The sequence below is a fragment of the Ascaphus truei genome, chromosome 2, assembly GCF_040206685.1.
Source record: "Ascaphus truei isolate aAscTru1 chromosome 2, aAscTru1.hap1, whole genome shotgun sequence".
Lineage (NCBI taxonomy): Eukaryota > Metazoa > Chordata > Amphibia > Anura > Ascaphidae > Ascaphus > Ascaphus truei.
The window spans coordinates 437,199,053-437,221,140 of record NC_134484.1 but is presented as its reverse complement, the minus strand read 5'-3'; the positions used below and the strand labels follow the sequence as shown (position 1 = coordinate 437,221,140).

Here is a 22,088-nt window from a genome sequence, read left to right as displayed (position 1 = left end):
AATACCCTTACGTGAGCGTGATACTGTGCTGCGCACAAAGGGTGAATGATGGCATGGAGGCAACCTCCAACGTGTCTGCAGTGGCACAGGAGGGTTAGCACTAATCAGTAAATGTGATGTTGTAGGCTGTAACCCCCTGCGGTGCTGTTCAGCAGATAATGGGTTAATGTATAGTAGGATAGCCAAATGCTCAGCTCAAAGAGGAGTGGGGTGTAAGGATGGTTGAACCTGGGTTTTGTTTGTGAAACCCATATACGCACCACCCTCCCTCTCGATGATCAGCTGACCTGTATCTATAACCAAGTGAAGGAACTAACTTGTAACGCACAGTCCCCTACATCAGCGCTGATCTTGGTTATATCAGCGCTGATGTGCTCGAGGACTTGCCTGTCTGAAGGTGAGTAACTCAATGGCCCCTCAGGCTGGAGGATCCCGCGATAGTGTTGTATAGCGCGATCCCATATAACATGCACAGGCAGGGAAGCTTAGGATATATATAAACGCTGATAAATATCAGAATGCTGCTGCATTTGAAATAAATGAGCTTCCCACGTGTGTAAGAGGTAGGTGGTTTTTGCGTGTAGCATACCACATTTGGGTTATCTAGACCCATTACCACACCCAGCACGTTTTGCGTGTAGCATACCCCTTACTAGCAGCCCAAGTGGGTATCATGGGTACCTATGACAAGCTGTCAGGTAAGGGCTACTGGGGAATTAATATGTCCTAACACTACACTACCTGCCCCCTTGGCTATGTAAGCAGCTAGTAAAGCATTACATTGCAATATCTTACTAACCTCTGTCAAGCAAGGGGTTAATACCTACCACTCTTCCCTCTCACCCCTTCCCACGGGGGGGGGGGAATAACCACCCTACCCCAGGGCACTGACATCCTCTTTTGAAAGCCAGTTGATTAGCAATGCTTTGGCCTGTTCGGCATGCAAGCAGTTGGCAGTTACAGTAGGTCAGTTTGTGTTTTCATGATGTTACATATATATTAATCCCTTATTAGTAATGGGAGGGATCAAGGCATGCATATAAATGTGTATTTTAGTATTTCTATCCTTTGCCCAGCTAGAACAGGAGTGGCCAACTCCAGTCCTCAAGGGCCACAAACAGGTCAGGTTTTAAGGATATCCCTGCTTCAGCACAGGTGGTGCAATTGGTGGCTTAGTTGTTGACTGAGCCACTTGCACTGAAGCAGGGATATCCTTAAAACCTGACCTGTTGGTGGCCCTTGAGGACTGGAGTTGGCCACTCCTGGTATAGTCTATGGGTAACGGTGACTTGGGACACCACAACTGGACTCTAATCTCACCGTGACATGAAGCCAGGTTTACAATATTGGAGCCTGCTCATGAGAGGAAGAATGCCCTGGATAGCTACACACAATGCCATATGTATAGCACCCTGCCACAAAGATTTATCATGTAAGACTTCAACAGCGGGGAATGGAAACATTGTGTGGTGGTGATTAAACTCCACGCACTGTGTTGTGAATACAGTATTGATGTATTCTAACGTAATGGCACAATTTCTTCCAACTCCATTTTACACTCATGTATTTTCCTTGGGCTGCATTGTACATTGTTCATTTATTAGATGTTTAATTTGTACTAGGCACATAGTTGCATACACTCTCAGCACAGTATAAGAATGCATGATTATTATGAACGTTTTCATGTTGACTGCAACTTATGGTTATGAGATCTGGCTTCCTCATCTGTTTGTCAGTCATTGTTGGGTTTTGAAACACCTGTTCATTCTAGTCAATTCTTCTCAAATGTCTACGTTCCCGGGGATCACGTATCTTCATAGATATTCCACAGTAATGCGATTTGAAATCATACAGTTTATAGGTAACCTTTCTTAAAAAATGATGTTCTTTTGCTTGTATTATATTTATCCTATCTACATATGTTTTTTGAATTCCAAAATTAAAGTTTCTGCAATAATATGCAATGGAGTTATGCTCGGGGGGGGGGGGATTTAGGAGCCAGCTAGAATTTTTAGGGGCCAGTGTTTTGTTGAGCTGCAGGGTTCGGGGGGGCGCTGTTCTGGCTCTCTGCCCCCCCCCCCCCTTCATCCAAAATGTTAAAGGGTGAATAAAAATGTTAACGCAGAATTTTCCGACTCACCCCTCCACCCCTGCCCCCTGTCTGTCAGAGTATGTCTGTCAGAGGGAGACACACTGAGACTCCTCCTTCTGACATAATTGAGAGCCTCTCCCCTCCCCCAGCCCCTGTGTGCCTCTGCCACCTGCTCTTCTAACCCTCTCTCCCTCCCCCTCCTCCCCCCGCACTCCACACTGCATGAGGCAGTGCTGAGTGACCTGTCAGTCACCGTTGCGGCCAGTCACAACGCTCCCGATCCGGCTTTGATGTCGCTCTAATAAAGTGGGATCGGGCACACAGTACCGGTCGTGGCAGGGGCTTTTCCTATGAACCCTTATGGAGACCTAAAACATATTCCTCTTCTGTATTCTCATGACATCTTGTCTACACGCCCAATTTATTTCCACGGGACCATTGCATTCACAAGGTTATATTATTTGTAGTTCAAAGTTCTAGTAGACATTTTTGTCCTGGCAAAGTGTCTATTTTGTATTTATTTTTTAGTAGGTTGTAATGCACAGCATGCTTAGTTCTTTTTAGATTAAATTATAGTTAGGAAGCCTCACAGGTCTCTTCTCCGTATGCACTTGAACTTGAAAAAGCTCTGTATAACACATGCAATGTGTGCTCATTTGCATGTCATTACCCAGAATCCCTGGCGGCAGTGGAAGCACTGTATGCTAAGGCTGCGGTCCCAGTAACTGCCACAGCACACGGCTCGGCGTGCACTGTGCGTGTAAACACCGCCCCTCAACGGGGCTGGGCCCAGTAGTCACCTTCACGCTGAAGGTGCAGCCGCGCCGTACTGCAAAGTTTCTTTCAACTGAATGAAATTGAGTTCAAACCTTGCGACGGAGGCGTGGCCACGCCCCCACCGGCGGTTCACCCAACCAGCCGCGTGACGTGATGGGCACGCCCCCGCAAATCCCCGACCACGCCCCCTTCCGTCGCAAGCTTCCCTCTCTCCTGGAGACCGCAGATCGCGGTTAGCGCTGTGCACACGAAGCCCCCCCCTCCCCCGCTGGGCGCGCGTGTCACAGTCATGACTGGGACCGCAGCCTTAGAGATAATCAGGACAGGCAGGGTTGCAGACCTTTCTGAGTCTGTAAATGTGCTCACAAGGGATATTTGTATTTGCTGTGTGCACTGTTTAGTGGAAGGTTTTTGTCACTTTTTTACCCACCATAACTTATTTAATGTATAAATGAAACCTACAAACACTTGTTTGCAGAGGAGGTTAAGCTTAATTAAAGCAGCAATGGATCGCTGAAGGAAAAAACGGTGCCCAAAACCACTGCAATGCAGATATTTTTCATGGGCATCTGAATTTGTTTTTCTTAATATTATGGGGCACTGAAATCTAGGCGTATATATAGGTGTGCATGCATACCTATGTATATTCGTTCACAAACATTATGTAGCAGAACATAACTTGCAGTGAATGTTTCTTAGGCCACGGCCCCAGTGCCTTCGTGCGCTGTGTGCACAAGCACCGCCCCCCCAATCAGTCTGGTCCCAGTAATTACCTCGTTGTGGAAGGTGCAGCCATTCTCTACTGCAAGTTTTTGCAAAAGCAAAAAAATTGTTTTTGAAACTTGCGACGAAGGCGTGGACACCCCCACCCCCCCCCCGGCGGTTCAGCCAATGAGAGCGAACCAACCGTGTGAGGTCATGGCCACGCCCTTGCAAACCCCCCATCACGCCCACTCCCGTCGCAATCTCTGCCTCTCTCCAAAGATCGGTATTCTTTAATGCTATTGTATCAGAGTTTTCAGACTATAAACACCTCAAGGCAGTGAAGTACAGCGTTGACGCTGCCGCACTTGAGCGAGACAACTCAAGTTTCGTGCGGCAGCAGCGTCACGTGTATTTCGCCAGCCAATGAGTGAAATGTAAACACAAGAAACACCCTACCCATATCTGGGTCCCGCCTACAAGTCCCGTCATTCAATCTGCTGGGGTTGAGCACACATCGCCCAGCAGACACAGGCGCGCAAACGCGGACGCGCCACGCCGTGAGGTAGGCACAGTGAGCTCGGCCTTAGGCTATTCACCACCCAGTGACCTTGCTGCTGCTACTCACACAGAAGGGGTTCCCTGCTTCACATATCTCATATTACACCAGCTGTCAGTAGAGAGCCCTTGTTATTTGGATGGTGCAGTAGCACTGCAGCTATTCACTGTGTATGGGAAATTCAGTTTTGTAGCAGTCGAAGTGTGAACACCGTGTTATTGGCTTTCTTAGAAAAATCACCTTTGAAGAAAATATTGAGCGTGTTTCTTCTGGTCTGATGGTTACATGCTTATCAGCTGCTTATATTTCTCGTTTGACAAATCATGGCCTCATAATTACTTTGCAAAGGTAGAGCAGATTTGGGATTTGATAAACACAACATATTGTCACCAAAATACATTATAAAAAGATTGTAAAAACATATGTTTATCATGGAAACATTCAAGGTAAAAAAAAATAAAAAACATCTTTATTATTGTATTAAAAAATGTATCAGACACTTTTACCCTGTTCTACATGAGACTGTAATTATCACACTTTGATCATTTATTGTGCAGCTCAAATAAAAGTGTATGAGTTTCGTAGCCCTATTGTAAAATATATATTTATAGTTGTCAGGAAACGCCAATGTGAAGACCAGAGTGGTCTGACCATCTGTAATATGAATTTCAACCAACATGACCCATCTGTTCTGGTCATCTCAGTACATGTTTGTTTTGTGCTGACCTGTGTTACATGAGAACTAAACTTGCATTACCTAGCAATATGCCATCACAATGAAAGTAGCAATATATATATATATATATATATATATATATATAATCAAAAAATAAATAGATGATACCGTTCTGTGGCTAACGAAATGCTTTTATTTGTGCAAGCTTTCGAGATACACTGATCTCTTCTTCCGGCGATGTTACAATGAATGAAGCAAAAGGTATACTTAAAAACAGTGTCTCTTGGAATGTTATCTGTGCTGTTCCTTCCCCCGGTGTGGATGTGTTTTATGGCTAGAGGTGTTAGATGGTTACTGAAAGCAAGTGAAGAAAGAGTGTGTATGTGTATCAGTGTGAATAAAAATGAATGGAGAGCCCACAGTATATACAGTGCTTTACACAAGGTGTGTGTGGAGTGGGAGTGGATATAAATGGTGTGGGTGGGTGTGGAAATGTGAGAGTTTGTAGCACAACTAAAAGTGTGTGTGGATACTTTCTGTCCACCTGTCACTTGAAACCCCTTACATACCTTCGCTACATCGATGACATCCTCCTGATTTGGACCTCTGGCGAACAGGACCTCCTACAGTTCTATGACAACTTCAATACTTTCCACCCGACCATCAACCTCAAACTCACCCATTCCCCGGATGAAGTACATTTCCTAGACACCACCATTACTATAAAGAACAACCAACTACAGACCTCTGTATACCGCAAACCTACAGACAGAGCCAGCTATTTGAGGGACAACAGCTTCCACCCAACACACACCAAACATGCAACCATCTACAGTCAAGCCATACGATACAACCGGATATGCTCCGACACAGCAGACCAGCGGATTAAAGCCTTGAGATCAGACTTTATAAACCGTGGATATAACCACAGAATTGTAGACCAGCAAATTCACAAAGCCACCAGAATACCAAGAAGTGATCTCCTTGAATACAAACTGAAGGAGACAAGCGACAGGGTACCTTTGGTGGTCACATATAACCCACACCTAGGAGCCCTATGCAAGATCGCCAGGAAACTACAACCCATCCTCCAGGAAGATACAAGACTGCAACAGGTCTTCCCTGAAGCACCCTTATTATCATACAGACAACCCCATAATCTCAAGAATATTATGGTGAGGAGTAAAGTATTCAGCAGTACAACTGAATACGGGACAAAACCATGCCAGGACCCAAGATGCAAAACCTGCGCAATGCTCTACACAGCGGACACAATACAAATACCACACAGGAATCGGGAATACAAAATCAGAGGAAGGTTCACCTGTTCTTCCAGCAATGTCGTGTACCTCATCATGTGCATGAAATGCCCAGGGGGCTGCTACTACATAGGTGAGACAGGGCAGGGGCTAAACAAGAGAATGAACCTGCATCGCACAGCATCACACGCGGTACAAGAGACAGTCCTGTTGGCAAACATTTCTCTGACTCTGGCCACTTGCTTTCAGTAACCATCTAACACCTCTAGCCATAAAACACATCCACACCGGGGGAAGGAACAGCACAGATAACATTCCAAGAGACACTGTTTTTAAGTATACCTTTTGCTTCATTCATTGTAACATCGCCGGAAGAAGAGATCAGTGTATCTAGAAAGCTCGCACAAATAAAAGCATTTCGTTAGCCACAGAACGGTATCTATTTATTTTTTGATTATTGAAGCTCGGCTAACACGGTACTGATACCTCTACATATATATATATATATATATAATTTATATATATAATTTAATAAATTAGTTCTGTAGTATGACATAATAGATAAATACATTTTTTTTTAAACTATTTATCTAACTCTTAATACAATTTTTATTAATTGTAAAAAATTGTTTGATTTCTATAGCCGGCTTAAGCACACCTCCCCAGTAGTGCAAGATATGTGCAACACTTTCCTGCGTGTGATAATGTGTTGCCATGTTCCCAGCAGTTTGAGATGCAAACGGTAACAATATATAATGTTGCCGTAGTCATATAAGGACACATTGTAGCTGCTGAGTTACACTGACTGAAGGCTTGAATGAAACTGAAAGGCGGCCATTATGTTAGGCACACAATCGGGATTTTTTTACAGATTTATAGGAGGCCCGCGGAACGATTGTCAGCTTAGGTAACAATGTAGCATTCTATGTATTCTATTCTATATTGTCACATGCTTTACATAGAAAAGAAGAAAAAAAGGGGAAGTCGTATTGTTGCCATTTGTCTTAAACAATTTTGGAAAAAAATTCTACAATATATCATTTTTTTAAATTTTTCTCTTTTAAAGATCCAATCCCCGTTAGTCTGCAAAAACAAAAAAGCTTGAAAACAACTTAACAAAGCAGTTGCACTCGCTCCTTAAACATGTAATTATACTTGAAGCAAATATTTGGCTTTTTTTGGATTCTTTAAAAATGAAAACATTTTTCTTTTCAGTGGGGCGTCCGAACGGGTGAGTGAATGTCAATCATGCATTTACTCTATCGCTAACTAACCATGTCCTAGGAACAATAAAGATAAGGAGAGAGGAGAGCGGGAGCTTTACCTGTGTTAACTCATGTTCACAAAGGGGAGTAGTAGCCAGATGAAATTAAACCCCGCCCAAATCTCAGGTTATCATCTTTACAAACTATTATTTTCAAATACTTATAGGTGATTGATTTCTGTTTAGAAAAAGGTGCCCATTTACTAGATCAGGGGTGGCAAACTCCAGTGCTCAAGGGCCACCAAGAGGTCAGGTTTTCAGGATATCCCTGCTTCAGCACAGGTGAAAATCTGACCTGTTGGTGGCCCTTGAGCACCGGAGTTGCCCACCCCTGTACTATTTTGAACTTCTGAGTCATGTCATCGCCATGGGTTCATTTTTATCCAAAGAGGGACTGCTCCTTTTGCTGTGCATATCTTTTCTACGATGATCCTTCCCACTACTTTGTCTGGAGATACCTGCTTGTAAATTGTATAAACTGTTTCTTGGCCCATGCAGACAATACACAACATTTTTAGAAGGCTGTAATAGCAAGCGATTGGTGCAAAAATATAGTAGTGGGACTGCACCTTTTAGCAAATCCCTTCTTATGTTTTTATACTGCAGATTTCCAAATGTACATGCTTGTGTAGTATACACTAGTAAGAGGTCAATGCTTTTTTTGTTCAGGGGAGGATGTCATATCACGTTCCCTGTGCATCTCCACTCACTGCATGGATTGCACGACATTAACTAGAACATCTTGTGAAATTTAGCATTGGGATTACTTACTCGGACATCCACACTTCTAAGTTATGAAATATAATAACTACGAAGATTACATTTGCTGCTAAAATCTTAATTGACGTTAATAGAGGGATTGTGGCGTCAATTTATACCAGGCATGGGTGGTCAAAACAGAAAGCAAATCTCAACACACAGCGTAAAATCAACACTTGGTCCTCTTACTGTAGGAACTATTCTAATGGTCTGGTCCTGCTGTGTCTCATTTGCACCCCATTATTTGTATAAAAGGTTCATCAACAAAGAGATGGATACATGTAGGAGTCTCATGCAATCAGTATTCCAATAAAGCCATGTATTCATATAAAGCCATACAAACTATGTTTTGTACAATGTTTAGAAGGAATCCCAGGTGAATCTTGTGTTTTTCTCCTGTAGATGCCAGGAGATTAAATCCCAATGGTTTTGCTTAGCTGTAATAATGAAGAGTATAATTTGTCTTTCTCGTTGTCCTTCTTGCATTCAGTTCATCTTGTCTTCTTTACGCACAGCTCCAGCTGCTCACCTGCAGTTCCTGCACTGTTTAGAGACCTGGTTGATCTCTATTCTGGATGAACCATTAAGAAACGGTAATTATCGTTCTTATTTTTACACAGTAGATGTAATTGTCCTTCAAATACTTTAAAGTCTAAAGCATGTAGTATGAAGCATGTGCAGGCAGTATTATGTGTAAAATGCACACAGCTTCACACCGTTGCTAGAAACCTATCCACAGATTACTTGAAACCTTTTTTCACTCTGTCTTTTGGTTTCTTGTGTAAATTGAGTTTTTCCATCTGCAAAACTGGGCAACGTGAACAAAACACATTTCTGAAAGTAAAAGATACAATTGGTTTTAATGGTATTTACATTTTTGTACTTTAATCAATTCAGGGCTGCTTATTTTCAACACATATGTGGGCAGAGAAGGCTTTGGCTAATAATCCTCAACCTCTCCATTAGAATTCATCTCACTGTTTAGAGCTCCACCGGGATGTTTAGATGCCAAATAGTTTTGAGCTGTATAAAATGTGTTCATTATTTGTTATATTGATGTTCTAGGACATTGATTAGGTTTCCAGTGCTTACCAAATAAATCGGTGACATAAACTTGATTTAAGATGTGTTTTTGTATTGTGCGTACTGTGCCATCTTATTAATACATTATTAATACCTGAAACTGATGCATATGAAATCCCAGCAATGTTCACTCAGGATTTCAGCCTTCAGATGTACAGCAGGTACATTGGCTACAAATTGGAGCTGGGTAATAAATAAGTGAAACCTCATAAAATTTGCAGTAACAAAGGAGGGAGAGGGAATAGGTGGTATGATTACTTTTATTGGACCAACAAGTAGTTCTCATACCACCTACTCCCTCTCTCTCCTTTGTTACTACATGGAAGAAAGGACCAGCACGGCTACCCACCCTCCTTTGCTTCTACAATTTGGAGAATTATGGGTACTATACAAAAAAAACCCATCGTTGTGTAACTTTGCATTCTCGAAAATAACAACCAGCCATAAAAAATTGCTTCCACATTTAAATGAAAATCTTTAATAAACATGAAAATTGAAGATGTTTCATATGATGTTTTAAGAAGTATTTTTGAAGTAGGAGGCTATCAGGAAACAGCATTAACCAAATTCGTCCTCTTATACGTCGTTGGTTGGAAGAGTAAGGAAAAATTCAACAAACATGGGAGTTATTTTTAAACTCTCAAGAAATAATTTACTAAAGTCTCCCTAAAGCACCTAATGGGGAGATTGATAGATATTTCCCACAAAGTAGTTGTTGCAGTGTGAACTCTTCTCGAACATGAGGAGCATGTCCTCATTTAAAATTGAATATGGACCTGCATCCTGAATATTAAAGCAAGCTTATGGGCATGTGTAGGAAATGTTTCTTACAATAACTTTGCATACAGTATATCGGTGTTTTCCAACCAGGGTTCCTAGGGACCCTCGGGTTCCCCGAGCATCCCTAAAGGATTCCCTGTGATTTTTAAATTCTACCAAATACAGAAGAATTTATAATGCATATGATGTTAGACGAGCTGTTAGAGAGGTTTGGGGTTCCTCAGAATTTCACATAGGGTTCCTTAATCAAAAAAGTTTGGAAACCACTGCAATATACAGGCATACCCCGCATTAACGTACGCAATGGGACCGGAGCATGTATGTAAAGCGAAAATGTACTTAAAGTGAAGCACTTCCTTTTCCCCACTTATCGATGCTTGTACTGTACTGCAATCGTCATATACGTGCATAACTGATGTAAATAAGGCATTTGTAACAGGCTCTATAGTCTCCTCGCTTGCGCACAGCTTCGGTACAGGTAGGGAGCCGGTATTGCTGTTCAGGACGTGATGACAGGCGCATGCGTGAGCTGCCGTTTGCCTATTGGGCGATATGTACTTACTCGCGAGTGTACTTAAAGTGAGTGTACTTAAAGCGGGGTATGCCTGTATCCATGTTTTTTTTAGTATAACCTCGGTGTATTTCTTGTGGACTGCAAATGTTTTTTTATTTTCGGTACAATAACTAGTTTGCAGTATAAACTTGAGCTGCTCCACCTATTCATAGAGGTTGAGGGCAAAGAAGTTTGCTTAAGGGAAAAGGGGAGGGGGGGACATATTTTTTAGCGATGGCCTTTAATGGAACCTTTTTGTTTGCTCACTATAATATTATTCGAACAATAAGTGCCGAATTCTTATAGCTGTGCCAATGCTGTGTGCAATGCAATTGTTTTCAACCATTTCACACTGCTTAGATGATGCTTGGCATATTTCTAATCCAAGCTAAACTGTATACCTGATGTTTGAAACTTCTGCTAATTTTATATTGTAAACTAAAAGATTCACGAGGCCACTAGTTAACATCGGGTATTTGTAAATAGATAGACAGCATTTGATCCTCTGATCATGTTTCCGATACAGACAGTATATGTACATTTAGATTTTTTTTAGTGAAGGTTAAACGGTCACTGGGAAATGCAGAACAACTGCACAGCATCATCAACACCACCCTGCTTTATAAAGCCACCAGTTTAGCATAAGGAGTCAGCCTTTCAAAGTTTTCTGTAGATTTATATCTTTTTTTTATTATTTATGTAACTAGGGGGAGCTTCCTGCATACTGCTTAATTCACACAGAGAAGAAAATACAGTGAGGGGTAGCTTTGTGGTTATAGTCGAAGTGCTAACTAAACACACACACACACACACACACACACATATATTATTTTTAGATAGGCATAATTTTTCATCTTGCAGGTGCATACTTATGAAAGACTCCATCTCATTTACTCTCTCTCTCTGTATGTCCTGGGTACAGAGTTATAACAATACATGGTTACATTAAAAGAACAGAGTTAAACAGTCAATTCACGGACATTTCATGGACAGATAGAGTTGGAAAATTGGGCACAGGGGATAAAAAGGCTGGTGAGTTTCAGATTGAAATAGAGAAGGTTTAATATCGCCAAACGGCTCACACCCTTTCGCTGTGTCAAAGGCTGTCCGCCTTTGGGGCGACGCAGATGTACACTGAAGGGGTTCCGAATTAATGCAGCTGCGAATACAAAATTCTTTATCCTCTTGGCTCATTAACATTCCAGTGGGTGGAGTTGACGTTCCACACGTCCATCTTCCCCTCATTTCTGCAGAGACATGCTTTCCATTAACTTGACAGCTCCTAACTCCACTTTGTGCTCCTGTCTCGCTCCTCTCTGCTCCGCTACAGACTCTTGATAACCTGGTCATGAACTACAACTCTATCCTATCCTCCTCTCTTGATCTACATGCCCCTCTTTGTTCTCGCCTTTATAACCCCAGAACATGGCTAAACTGCCATGCAGGCATAATACTCCGTTCCTGCACTCGTTCCCTTTGAGGAAATCTCATACTCTTGCAGACTTCCTTCACTACAAATGTATCATATCCTGTTTCGACTCTGCCCTCTCCCAGGCTAAACAAACCTAATTTTCTTCACTAATCAACACTCAATTCTAACTCACGCCGCCTCTTCTCTGTCTTTGAATCCCTATAACTGCCTGTTTTTCTTCCTCCATTTTACCTCAGGACTACGTTGAGTATTTCAAAATAAAGGTGGATTCCATTTCTCAAGGCGTCACCAACGTGTCCTCCTAATCTACACCTCCTCTTCCTAACTGTCCTGATGGCTTCCTTGACTCTGTCACAGAGGAGGAAGTGTCAATGCTGATCTCTTCCTCTCCCTCTACCACTTACCCTCTTGACTCCTTTCCCTCCTATCTCCTCACACCTCTTGCTCCCACTTTAGTCCCTACACTCGTACATATTTTCAACTCCTCCTTCAGCTTTGGTACTTTTCCCACCTCCTTCAAGTATGCAACAGTTACTCCTTTACTAAAAAACAGCAAGCCTGATCATACCTGTCTTTCTAACTCCTGCCTTTTGCCTCCAAACTCCTTCAACGTCTTGTATTCTCTCGCTTGCTCCATTTTCTGACCACCTATTCTCTCCTAGAGCCTCTACACTCTGGCTTCCGCACTGCTCACTCCACCGAAACGGCCCTCACCAAAATAACTAACCCTCATGCTGCCAAAACCAAGGTCACTACACCCTGCTTATATTACTCAACCTTTCTGCAGCCTTTGGTACTGTGGACCGCCCTCTTCTCGTTCACATTCTCCATACTCTTGGTATCATAGCAGATCTCTATCCTGGATTTCCTTTTACCTCTCCATTGTACTTTCAGTGTCTCGTTTTATAACACCACCTCCTTCGTCTATCTCTGTTGGTGTACCCCAGTGATCTGTCCTTGGACCTCTCCTCTTTTCTTTTTATGCACTGTAGGTAACCGTATCACATTTCTTGGGTTCAAATATCACCTCTATGCTGATGAGACACAAATTGACCTTTCAACCACATACCTCCTATACCGGTCAAAATCTCTGAATGTCTGAATATCATTCAGGATGGTCCTCTGCCAACTCAAACTCAACATGTCAAAGAGGGAACTCCTCATATTTCCTCCCAAGCAGTGTGGGATTCAGCCGGTTCGCACCGGTATGTGCGAACCTGTTCCTGGAACTTCCCAAGTTTGCCGAACTGGTGCATTAGCCGGTAGTAGAATCACTTGTGTCAGTCAGAGCAGGACTGCAGGGGAGGTGCGCCATCTAGCAGTCTGACCTGGAATTTCCAGTGTCTGCTGCTATAGAGCGCTCCTCACCTCGTGCTGCTCTCTCCTGCTCTGCTTCAAGTGATTCTTCTGCTGCTGCACACCTTCTCCCCATGCCTGTGTCCACCCAGGTAGGCATGGGGGAGGGAAAGATGCGAGGGGGAGATGTGCGGATGCTGAGGGGGAGATGTGAGGATGCTGAGGGGGATTGGGGGAGATGTGAGGATGATTAGGGGGACTGAAGAGGATGATGAGGGGGACTGGGGGAGATATGATGAGGGGGGCTGGGGGAGATATGATGGTATGGGGGGCTGAGGGAGATATAATGATGAGAGGGACTGGGGGAGAAGCTGATGAAGGGGGGAAAAAGCTGATTATGGGTATTTTCACTATGAAAGGGCGGTAAGGTGAGAAAACCCGTTGCTAGAATTTCTGAATCCCACCACTTCCTACGGCCCCCTTCTACATTACTGCACTATCATACACCCAGTATTACGAGCACACTGCCTTGGTGTCAAATTTGACAGCTCCCTCACATTCTCATCTTGCATTCACAATGTAGCTAAATCCTGTTGATTTTTCCTCCATAACATTGCAAAGTTATGACCTTTCCTCTGAAACTCTACTTCTAAAACTCTAACACGACGCTCATTCTCTCCCGCCTTGACTATTGTAACTTTCTACGGTCCGGCCTTACTGCCTCTCACCTGTCTGCCCCACAGTCTATCCTAAATGCTGCTACTGGAATCGTCGTTCCTGCTGAAATCCCTCTCTTGGCTCCCATATTACTTATATGGCTCCCATATCCCATATTACTTACAAAATGTTCCTTCTGTCTTTTAAGGCTATACACTCCTCTGCCCATCCTCTGTCTCTGTAAGTTCTCCTTACCACTTAGATTGTAAGCTCTTTGGGGCAGGGACTCCTTTTCCTAAATGTCTACGTTTATGTGTGAACTGTTATTCCTATTATGTGATGTGTGATTACTGCTGTAAAGTGCTATGTACATGGATGGCACTATATAAATAAAGATATATATATATATATATGTACATACATACAGCTCAACTCTGTTATAGTGTGGTCCTCGGGGGCCACCCGATCCGACCGCGCTATAACTCGGGTCGCACTAATTTTAAAAAAATGGCCGCCGCGCGACCGATCGGGGGGAGGAGGTGGAGTGAGGCGCCGGCAGCCCTACATGTCCCCTAGCAGCCACTGTAGTTCTCCCAGCATTCCCCGCACTCCCATCAGCAGCTCCGCACCATCCAACCACGAATCCCCGCAACTATCCTCCAGTCTCGCACCCATTAGTCCCCCAATCTATTTCCCCCCAGCCTCGCACTGATCCCAGCACCGCTTTCTCCCCACCCCCCCCAGCCTCACGCCGATCCCCCAGCCTTGCACCGTTCCTCCTCCCCCCCCCCCCAGCAGCCCCACGATGCCCCCAAAGGTGGGCTGTGACACCAAAGGTAGGGGGGGCTGTGTGTGTGTGTGGTGTGTGTGCTCTGCGTGCTGTGAGTGTATGCAGTGTGCTGTGTGAGTGTATGCAGTGTGCTGTGAGTGTATGCAGTGTGCTGTGTGCTGTGAGTGTATGCAGGGTGCTGTGAGTGTATGCAGTGTGCTGTGTGTGTGCAGTGTATGCAGAATTCCAGAGGACAGCAACTGAATGTTTATAGCCTTGCTGTGCTATCTCTTTTACTTATTTAAATATGGGTTTCATACCCATCAGAAGATTTGTGAGACCCTGGGTATTTTATTTTCGTCTTCATCTCTCTGTTCCACAGGGACCAAAAATCAGATTGTAGTGTGTGTGGCCTAGTTGTGGACAATACGGTGTCTGTACTGCTACTTATTCAGGATTCAGTCCCAGGTGAGAGGCAGAATAACAGTACTACAACTCCCTATCCCAGTGATTTTCAACAGGGATTTCTAGGAACCCTTGGGTTCCCTGGGCATCCCTAAAGGGTTCCCTGCAATTGTATTGTATGTCTTTATTTATATAGCGCCATTAATGTACATAGCGCTTCACAGCAGTAATACATGTTGTAATCAAATAAATAACAGATAATATAAATAACAGATCATGGGAATAAGTGCTTTAGACATTAAGGAAGAGGAGTCCCTGCTCCGAGGAGCTTACAGTCTAATTGGTAGGTAGGGAGAACGTACAGAGACAGTAGGAGGGAGTTCTGGTAGGTGCGTCTGCAGGGGGCCAAGCTTTATGTATCATGTGTTCAGAATAGCCACAGTGCTATTCATATGCTTCTTTAAGCAAGTGTCTTAAGGTGGGTCTTAAAGGTGGATAGAGAGGGTGCTAGTCGGGTACTGAGGGGAAGGGCATTCCAGAGGTGTGGGGCAGTCAGTGAAAAAGGTTTAAGGCGGGAGAGGGCTTTAGATACGAAGGGGGTAGAAAGAAGACATCCTTGAGAAGAACGCAAGAGTCTGGATGGTGCATAACGAGAAATTAGTGCTGAGATGTAAGGAGGGGCAGAAGAGTGTAAGGCTTTAAAAGTGAGTAGAAGAATGGAGTGTGAGATGCGAGATTTGATCGGAAGCCAGGAGAGGGATTTCATGAGGGGAGATGCTGAGATAGATCTAGGAAAGCGTAGAGTGATTCTGGCAGCAGCGTTTAGGATAGATTGTAGGGGAGACAGGTGAGAGGCAGGAAGGCCGGACAGCAGGAGGTTACAGTAATCAAGACGGGAGAGAATGAGGGCCTGTGTCAGAGTTTTAGCAGTCGAGCAACAGAGGAAAGGGCGTATCTTAGTTATATTGCGGAGGAAAAAGCGACAGGTTTTAGAAATGTTTTGAATGTGAGGGGCGAATGTGAGAGAGGAGTCGAGTGTGACCCCTAGGCAGCGTGCTTGGGCTACTGGGTGAATGATGGTAGTTCCAACAGTAATGTGGAAGGAGATAGTGGGGCCAGGTTTGGGAGGAAGTATGAGGAGCTCTGTTTTAGCCATGTTGAGTTTAAGGCGGCGGAGGGCCATCCAGGAAGATATAGCAGAGAGACATTCAGAAACTTTGGTTTGTACAGCAGGTGTAAGGTCGGGTGTTGAGAAATATATTTGTGTGTCCTCAGCATAGAGGTGATAAGTAAACCCAAAAGATGTTATTAGGTCACCTAGAGAGAGTGTATACAGAGAAAAGAGAAGAGGTCCCAGGACAGAGCCCTGGGGTACCCCCACAGAGAGATCAATAGAGGAGGAGGATGTGTTAGCAGAGGAGACACCGAAAGTACGATGGAAGAGGTAGGATGAGATCCAGGATAGAGCTTTGTTCCGAATGCCAAGAGTATGGAGAATGTGAAGGAGAAGAGGGTGGTCCACTGTGTCAAATGCTGCAGAGAGGTCGCGTAATAATGAGCAGAGTGTAATGACCTCTGTCTTTGGCAGCATGGAGGTCGTCAGTTATTTTAGTGAGGGCTGTTTCCGTAGAGTGAGCAGTGCGGAAGCCAGATTGTAGAGGGTCTAGGAGAGAATAGGTGTTGAGAAAATGGAGCAAGCGAGAGAATACAAGACGTTCAAGGAGTTTAGAGGCAAAAGGCAGGAGGGAGACAGGTCAATAGTTAGAAAGACAGGTAGGGTCAAGCCTGCTGTTTTTGAGTAATGGTATAACTGTTGCATGTTTGAAGGAGGATGGAAAGGTTCCAGAGCAGAGGGAGGAGTTAAAAATGTGTGTGAGCGTAGGGATTATAGTAGGAGCAAGAGGTTTTAGGAGATGGGAGGGAATGGGGTCAAGAGGGCAAGTGGTAGAGGGACAAGAGGCGATCAACAGCGACACATCCTCCTGTGAGACAGTGGAAAAAGAGTCAAGGAAGGCAGGAGGAGAGTTAGGAAGAGGTGTAGGATGGGAGGAAGAAACAGAGGGGATGTTCTGACGTATGGATTCCACCTTTTCCTTAAAATAGTCAGCAAAGTCCTGAGCGGAGATGGAGGAAGGAGAGGCAGCTGAGGGTGGTTTGAGTAGAGTATCAAAGACAGAGAACAGTCTATCAGGTAATTTGAAAATTGTACTAAGTACAGAAGAATTTACAATGCATCTGATCTCAGACGCGCTATTTGATATGGTTGGGTTTCCTCAGAATTTCACATAGGGTTTCTTCACCAAAAAAAGGTTGGAAACCACTACGGCCTATCCATTTGAGAATTTCTCCAATAACTGGTTGATAGCAACAGGGTTTCAGCTGGTCATGCAGTGCCGGGGCCTACCAGTCCAAGGGCACAGTCCTTGGGGCAGGACTGGACAAACATCTAAAACACATGAGCCAGACAGAATTTCTAGGAGCAAAGAAGTCCAGGGCAATATCCAATGTGACAAAAATACACAGTGAAATACCTACATATCTCTTGAATAATGGAAATTTAGTTAACCCTTTGGCCAAAGCGTATAAGCCTACGAGCCACTTCAAGGCATGACCAATTCGCAGGTCCTAACAATAACTGATTAACATTCTTATTTACCTCTATAATTATAGGAAGACTGGTCCTAGCATTTAACCTGTCACAACCAGCTGCATGAAATGAAAACCTACTTACTTGGAAAGTGGGGAAGGGTGAGCTTAAACCCTGGGAGGGAGCAGCCGCTGACCTCCAAAACAGCTGAGACCAGCTGAACAAAGTTAACAAACACACATGACCCTTTTTCAAGAGATATATGGGTATTTCACTGTGTATTTTTGTCGCATTGGATGTTGCTCTGGACTTCTTTGTTTCTTGTTGTATACATTTAGCCACGCCTAGTAGCACTCCTTTTGAGACTTATATACATATATATATTGTGGTAATTTTGGGGGATTTCTGAGAGCTTGCTGGGTATCTGTGTGTTTGAGAATTTTTAGGAGCCAATGTTTTTTGTTGAAAGGCACTAGCACACAATCACACATTGACCCACACACATTCAGACACTCCTCCCCCTGGCACACTGTCATAATTGAGAGCAGAGGTAAACAGAGTCCTGGAGCGCTGTCTCGCTGCCTCTTCCACCTTTCGCTCCTCCCTGCTACAAATTAAGCGGCGCAGCACTGACAGACCTGCCAGTCACCTCCACAGCCGGCCACAGCCCTACCCTGCTTTGGGTCACACTGGTAAAGCATGATGAAGTTGCTGGTTGCAGCAGTGACAACTTAGTTAGCACTGTCTGCAGCACTGGCACCAAAGGCAAAAGTTAAGATGCCCGGGCAACCAAGCACCCTCAATTGTTCCGTTTTGGCCTTAGGGTGTTTAGGATGTTTCCCAGGATTTTGGTGCATAGTACCCGAGTCCCATGCTTTAGGGGCCTGGAATGCTGCAAGTCTCAAGGTTGTAGCTGTTCAGCTCCAGTCCCTAGTACTTCAATAGCCCTCCAGCTCTAGCAAAATACCCGTTCCACGGTTTAGCACTGAACTCCGGAACCTTTGCTCACCCAGTAAACCTGATTGGTTGTTCCTAATTAACTTTAACACAGATACTGCTATTTATAGCCTAGCCGGAAGCCACGCCTCCTAGCTAAGACCGCAATTATAGTAAGTGTGATGGCGCGCGCTGCGCGAACAAACAGCAGCAGCTCTTTCAGGCCGGCCATAGTGCTCGCGAGCACGCACACGATGAAGAGCGATCGCGCGGCAGTTTTTTGAAAAGACAAATAATTTAGTTTTTTCACGTTACGGTCGCGTCACATGAGCGGTTTTGCCAATGAAGGAGAACCAGCCTGTTGACGCCTCCCCATCACCTGCATCTAAAGGGCACACATCACTCGGTCGACAGGCACGCGCAACGCCATGCGCTCCGTCGCGCCTACTATACACTCAGCCTATTGGCCAGATCCTACTGAGGAGATACTGTGCCCTTGTACTGAGAAACTAATGTATGTATGTATGCATATCTGTGTGTGTATATGATATATATTATATATACATGTACATTTATTTACGTGTGTTTTTATATATGGATACAAATGTAGAAAGTAAGGGCACTTTTGAATTTCAAAGCAAAAGAGTTCTATTTCAGCCAAGTATGACCGACGTTTCGACTGACACAGCAGCTTTTCTCAGGAGCATGTCATGGCACCAGTATTTATGCACATAACTTTTTTTTCTGATTCAATGGAGTGCTACAATATCTAGGGGCAATATATGCAGGGCTCTCGGTAAGCAAATTAGAAGTTCAATACCTTCCCCCTTGCACCTCTCTCCACGCCCCCGTAAACGTCCTCGAAGAGGTCATCTCAAAAAGAAAATCACACACAGGTACACACCGGAGGGGGGGAGGGGATGTAAGTAAAAAAGAACTTTAACACAAAAGAAAAGCCATAGTAGTCACTTACATATTTAAGTTAATCATTGGGTACCAGCAGCCATGTAATGCAAAAGGCCGGTTAGATGTTCGATGGATACCAGCAGACACGATAATGATCAAGGCGAACTAAAGTCCTGCCGTGTATCTGGACCAGGTGTAGAAGCCTCCATGGACTGCCGGCGTCCCCACAAGTTGAATGCCAAAAAAACTTGTTGAGGTCACTAGGTTTTTGCGTCCATCTTGTGGGGACGCTTGCGGTCTGTGGAGGCTTTTACACCAGGTGCAGATACACGGCGGGACTTTAGCGCGCCTTTATCATAAACGTTTCTGCTGACATCTAACCGGACTTTTGCAATAGATGTCTGCTGGTACTCAATGAGGAACGTATACTGTATGTAAGTGACTACTATGTCTTTTTTATTTGTGATGAACTCTTTTTTTAACTTGCCCCCAGTGCACACTTGTGTGTTTTTTATTCTTTCGTGTTTATTTTTTTATATATATAAACTATATAAATCTTTTCTTCTACATGAAATAATAGCAGCTGATATTTGACGGTGGAAAATCTACTAGGCAAACATGATAGAAGAATACAAAATAACCTGCACTTGCATTTTTTGGCAGTTATATAAAAACTGAGAGGACCATGGCACGCCTAACTAAAAGACGACAGGCAGATACAAAAGTGATCCAGTACCTATGGACAGCTATTGAAGTTATCCGGAACCAGAAACAGATTGCAAACATTGACCGCATTACAAAGTAAGTCTCATTTTAATAGACCATGTCATAAGCCAAAACAGTTTTTAAAATTGATTTTATAAATGGTAAAGTTGAGTCCCCTTCTGTTTACCAGTCAATGACTTGCAGTTTGTATCTCCCCGGTATTGTTCAGATCATCGCTCTTTGAGGCAAATCAGTCACTGTGCAATGACAAGTCACTAAATGTGACCCAGTCAGTGCCCCATGACGGAGTTACTATGTCTACTATGGCACTCTGGGGGCCCCGTGACATGGTTACAATGTCGTGCTCAACTGGCTAGTTTTTTCGGGTAAATCATGTCCTGCATTCCCATGGAGCGCCAGGACGCAATCTAACCAGTGAAGAACAAAAGGAGAAGGACCCTAACGAAATGGCCACAGCGGCTGCCATGGGGCCGCTACTGAAACGGCACTCGGGCACCACGATCTCCCCGGTGCTCAAAGGGTTAAATGCGCAATCCCGCCATCTTGGACACTCCCCACCATCCCATTTTTATTTTTTACAGAATAAGCGCCATGGGGTGAGGGAGGAGGGTTTCTCAGAGCTCTTTGTTTGAGCTCCATGGACCCTTCTGTACTGGAGATACACAGGGGTGAAGTTACCGGTGTTACTTCCTGGTTTCTCCAGGTAATATAACCCAACCCTTTGAGGTCTGTAGGGGTCGTGGCACCAGAGTATGTAATTTTAGGAGCTAGAGAAGGGTCTTTAGGATCTGGTATGTCGTTTGATTGTATTCATTTTTGTAAGATGGGCTAAATAAATACTGTACTTTTTCATCTACCGGAGTGCTGTGGACATCATTCAATATATATATATATATGTCCGCCCCATATACTTCTGCCGCGCTCTCAGGCTGATGGGAAGTCACTTAGTTGTTGCGGCTGCCTCCTAACCTGCCGCCCTCCTTCCGAACCACAGCGTCAAATCCAACGTGTTGTCGCAGGGTCAAATGACATAGTTACCATGGCAACGTAACGCCATGCGACGTCACGTGGCTGCGGTTCAGAAGGAAGAGGGGGCGTTAGCAAAGAGGCGGCCGCAACGGCTAAGTGCCATGGTGCGGTGGCTTCTATGAGAAAATACTTGTAGCATTTTTATTTATTTTTAAACAACTCTGAGTGACATTTTTAATGTATTATAATGTAACAAGCCTTTTTTGTTTCTATGGCAACTATTTACAAAGTTACATCCCCTTCCTCTTCTGAAATAGGCTCTGGCACACCCCTTTTTTTAGCCCTGCCCTCTTTCTAGCAGTGCATCAATTGTATCTTGTGACTGCCTGGTCACATGATCTTCCCCACAGAACTTTGTCATATTAATATGCAAATGCATTCCACTGACTGCAGAATACTCCTCTGCAGCCATTTAGTGAACCCCCGAGCCGAATCTTCGCAGATCTATCACAGGAGAAAGGATCGATCGGCAACTTAGCTAATTACTTATCATTGTGTGGATTGTATTGATGCACATATTAAAGGGGGGGGGACGGGAGGGAACCATCAGCTTGGACTGCTGCTTTAAATGATTCCAATATTCGTTCCTCCGTTATAGTAGGAAATGAACTAGCTCTTAGCAAAGTAGTATTTATTGTACGAGCTGTGTTATTGTACGGAGGTAGATTTTTTTTTTTTCCCCCATGCTGCAAAGTAGGTTTGACTCTAAATACTGTAGTGAGGCCTTGAGCGATGCTAAACCTTACCATACCTTCATTTCTATTTAACTCCAGTTATGTTAATGCTTAGCACCATTCCATTACTGTGAGCTTAAGGGAGTCATATATAAAAGTCTCAGTCC

The 22,088-nt window shown here is 44.0% G+C and overlaps 1 protein-coding gene across 5 annotated transcripts in view; it reads left to right on the top strand.

Annotated features, from left to right (window-relative positions):
- The window catches only part of ZMYND11 (zinc finger MYND-type containing 11), a 101,671-nt gene that overhangs the window by 30,841 nt on the left and 48,742 nt on the right, over positions 1 to 22,088 (top strand). For 2 of the 5 annotated variants that reach the window (XM_075587814.1, XM_075587812.1), the window contains exons 2-3: positions 8,604 to 8,681; positions 20,156 to 20,293. In XM_075587814.1, the coding sequence (XP_075443929.1) occupies positions 20,178 to 20,293 (116 nt within the window). In that variant the 5' untranslated portion in view covers positions 8,604 to 8,681; positions 20,156 to 20,177. Of the gene's footprint in view, positions 1 to 8,603; positions 8,682 to 20,155; positions 20,294 to 22,088 lie in introns of those variants that run through there. The other 3 variants (XM_075587813.1, XM_075587815.1, XM_075587816.1) reach the window with 3 other exon arrangements.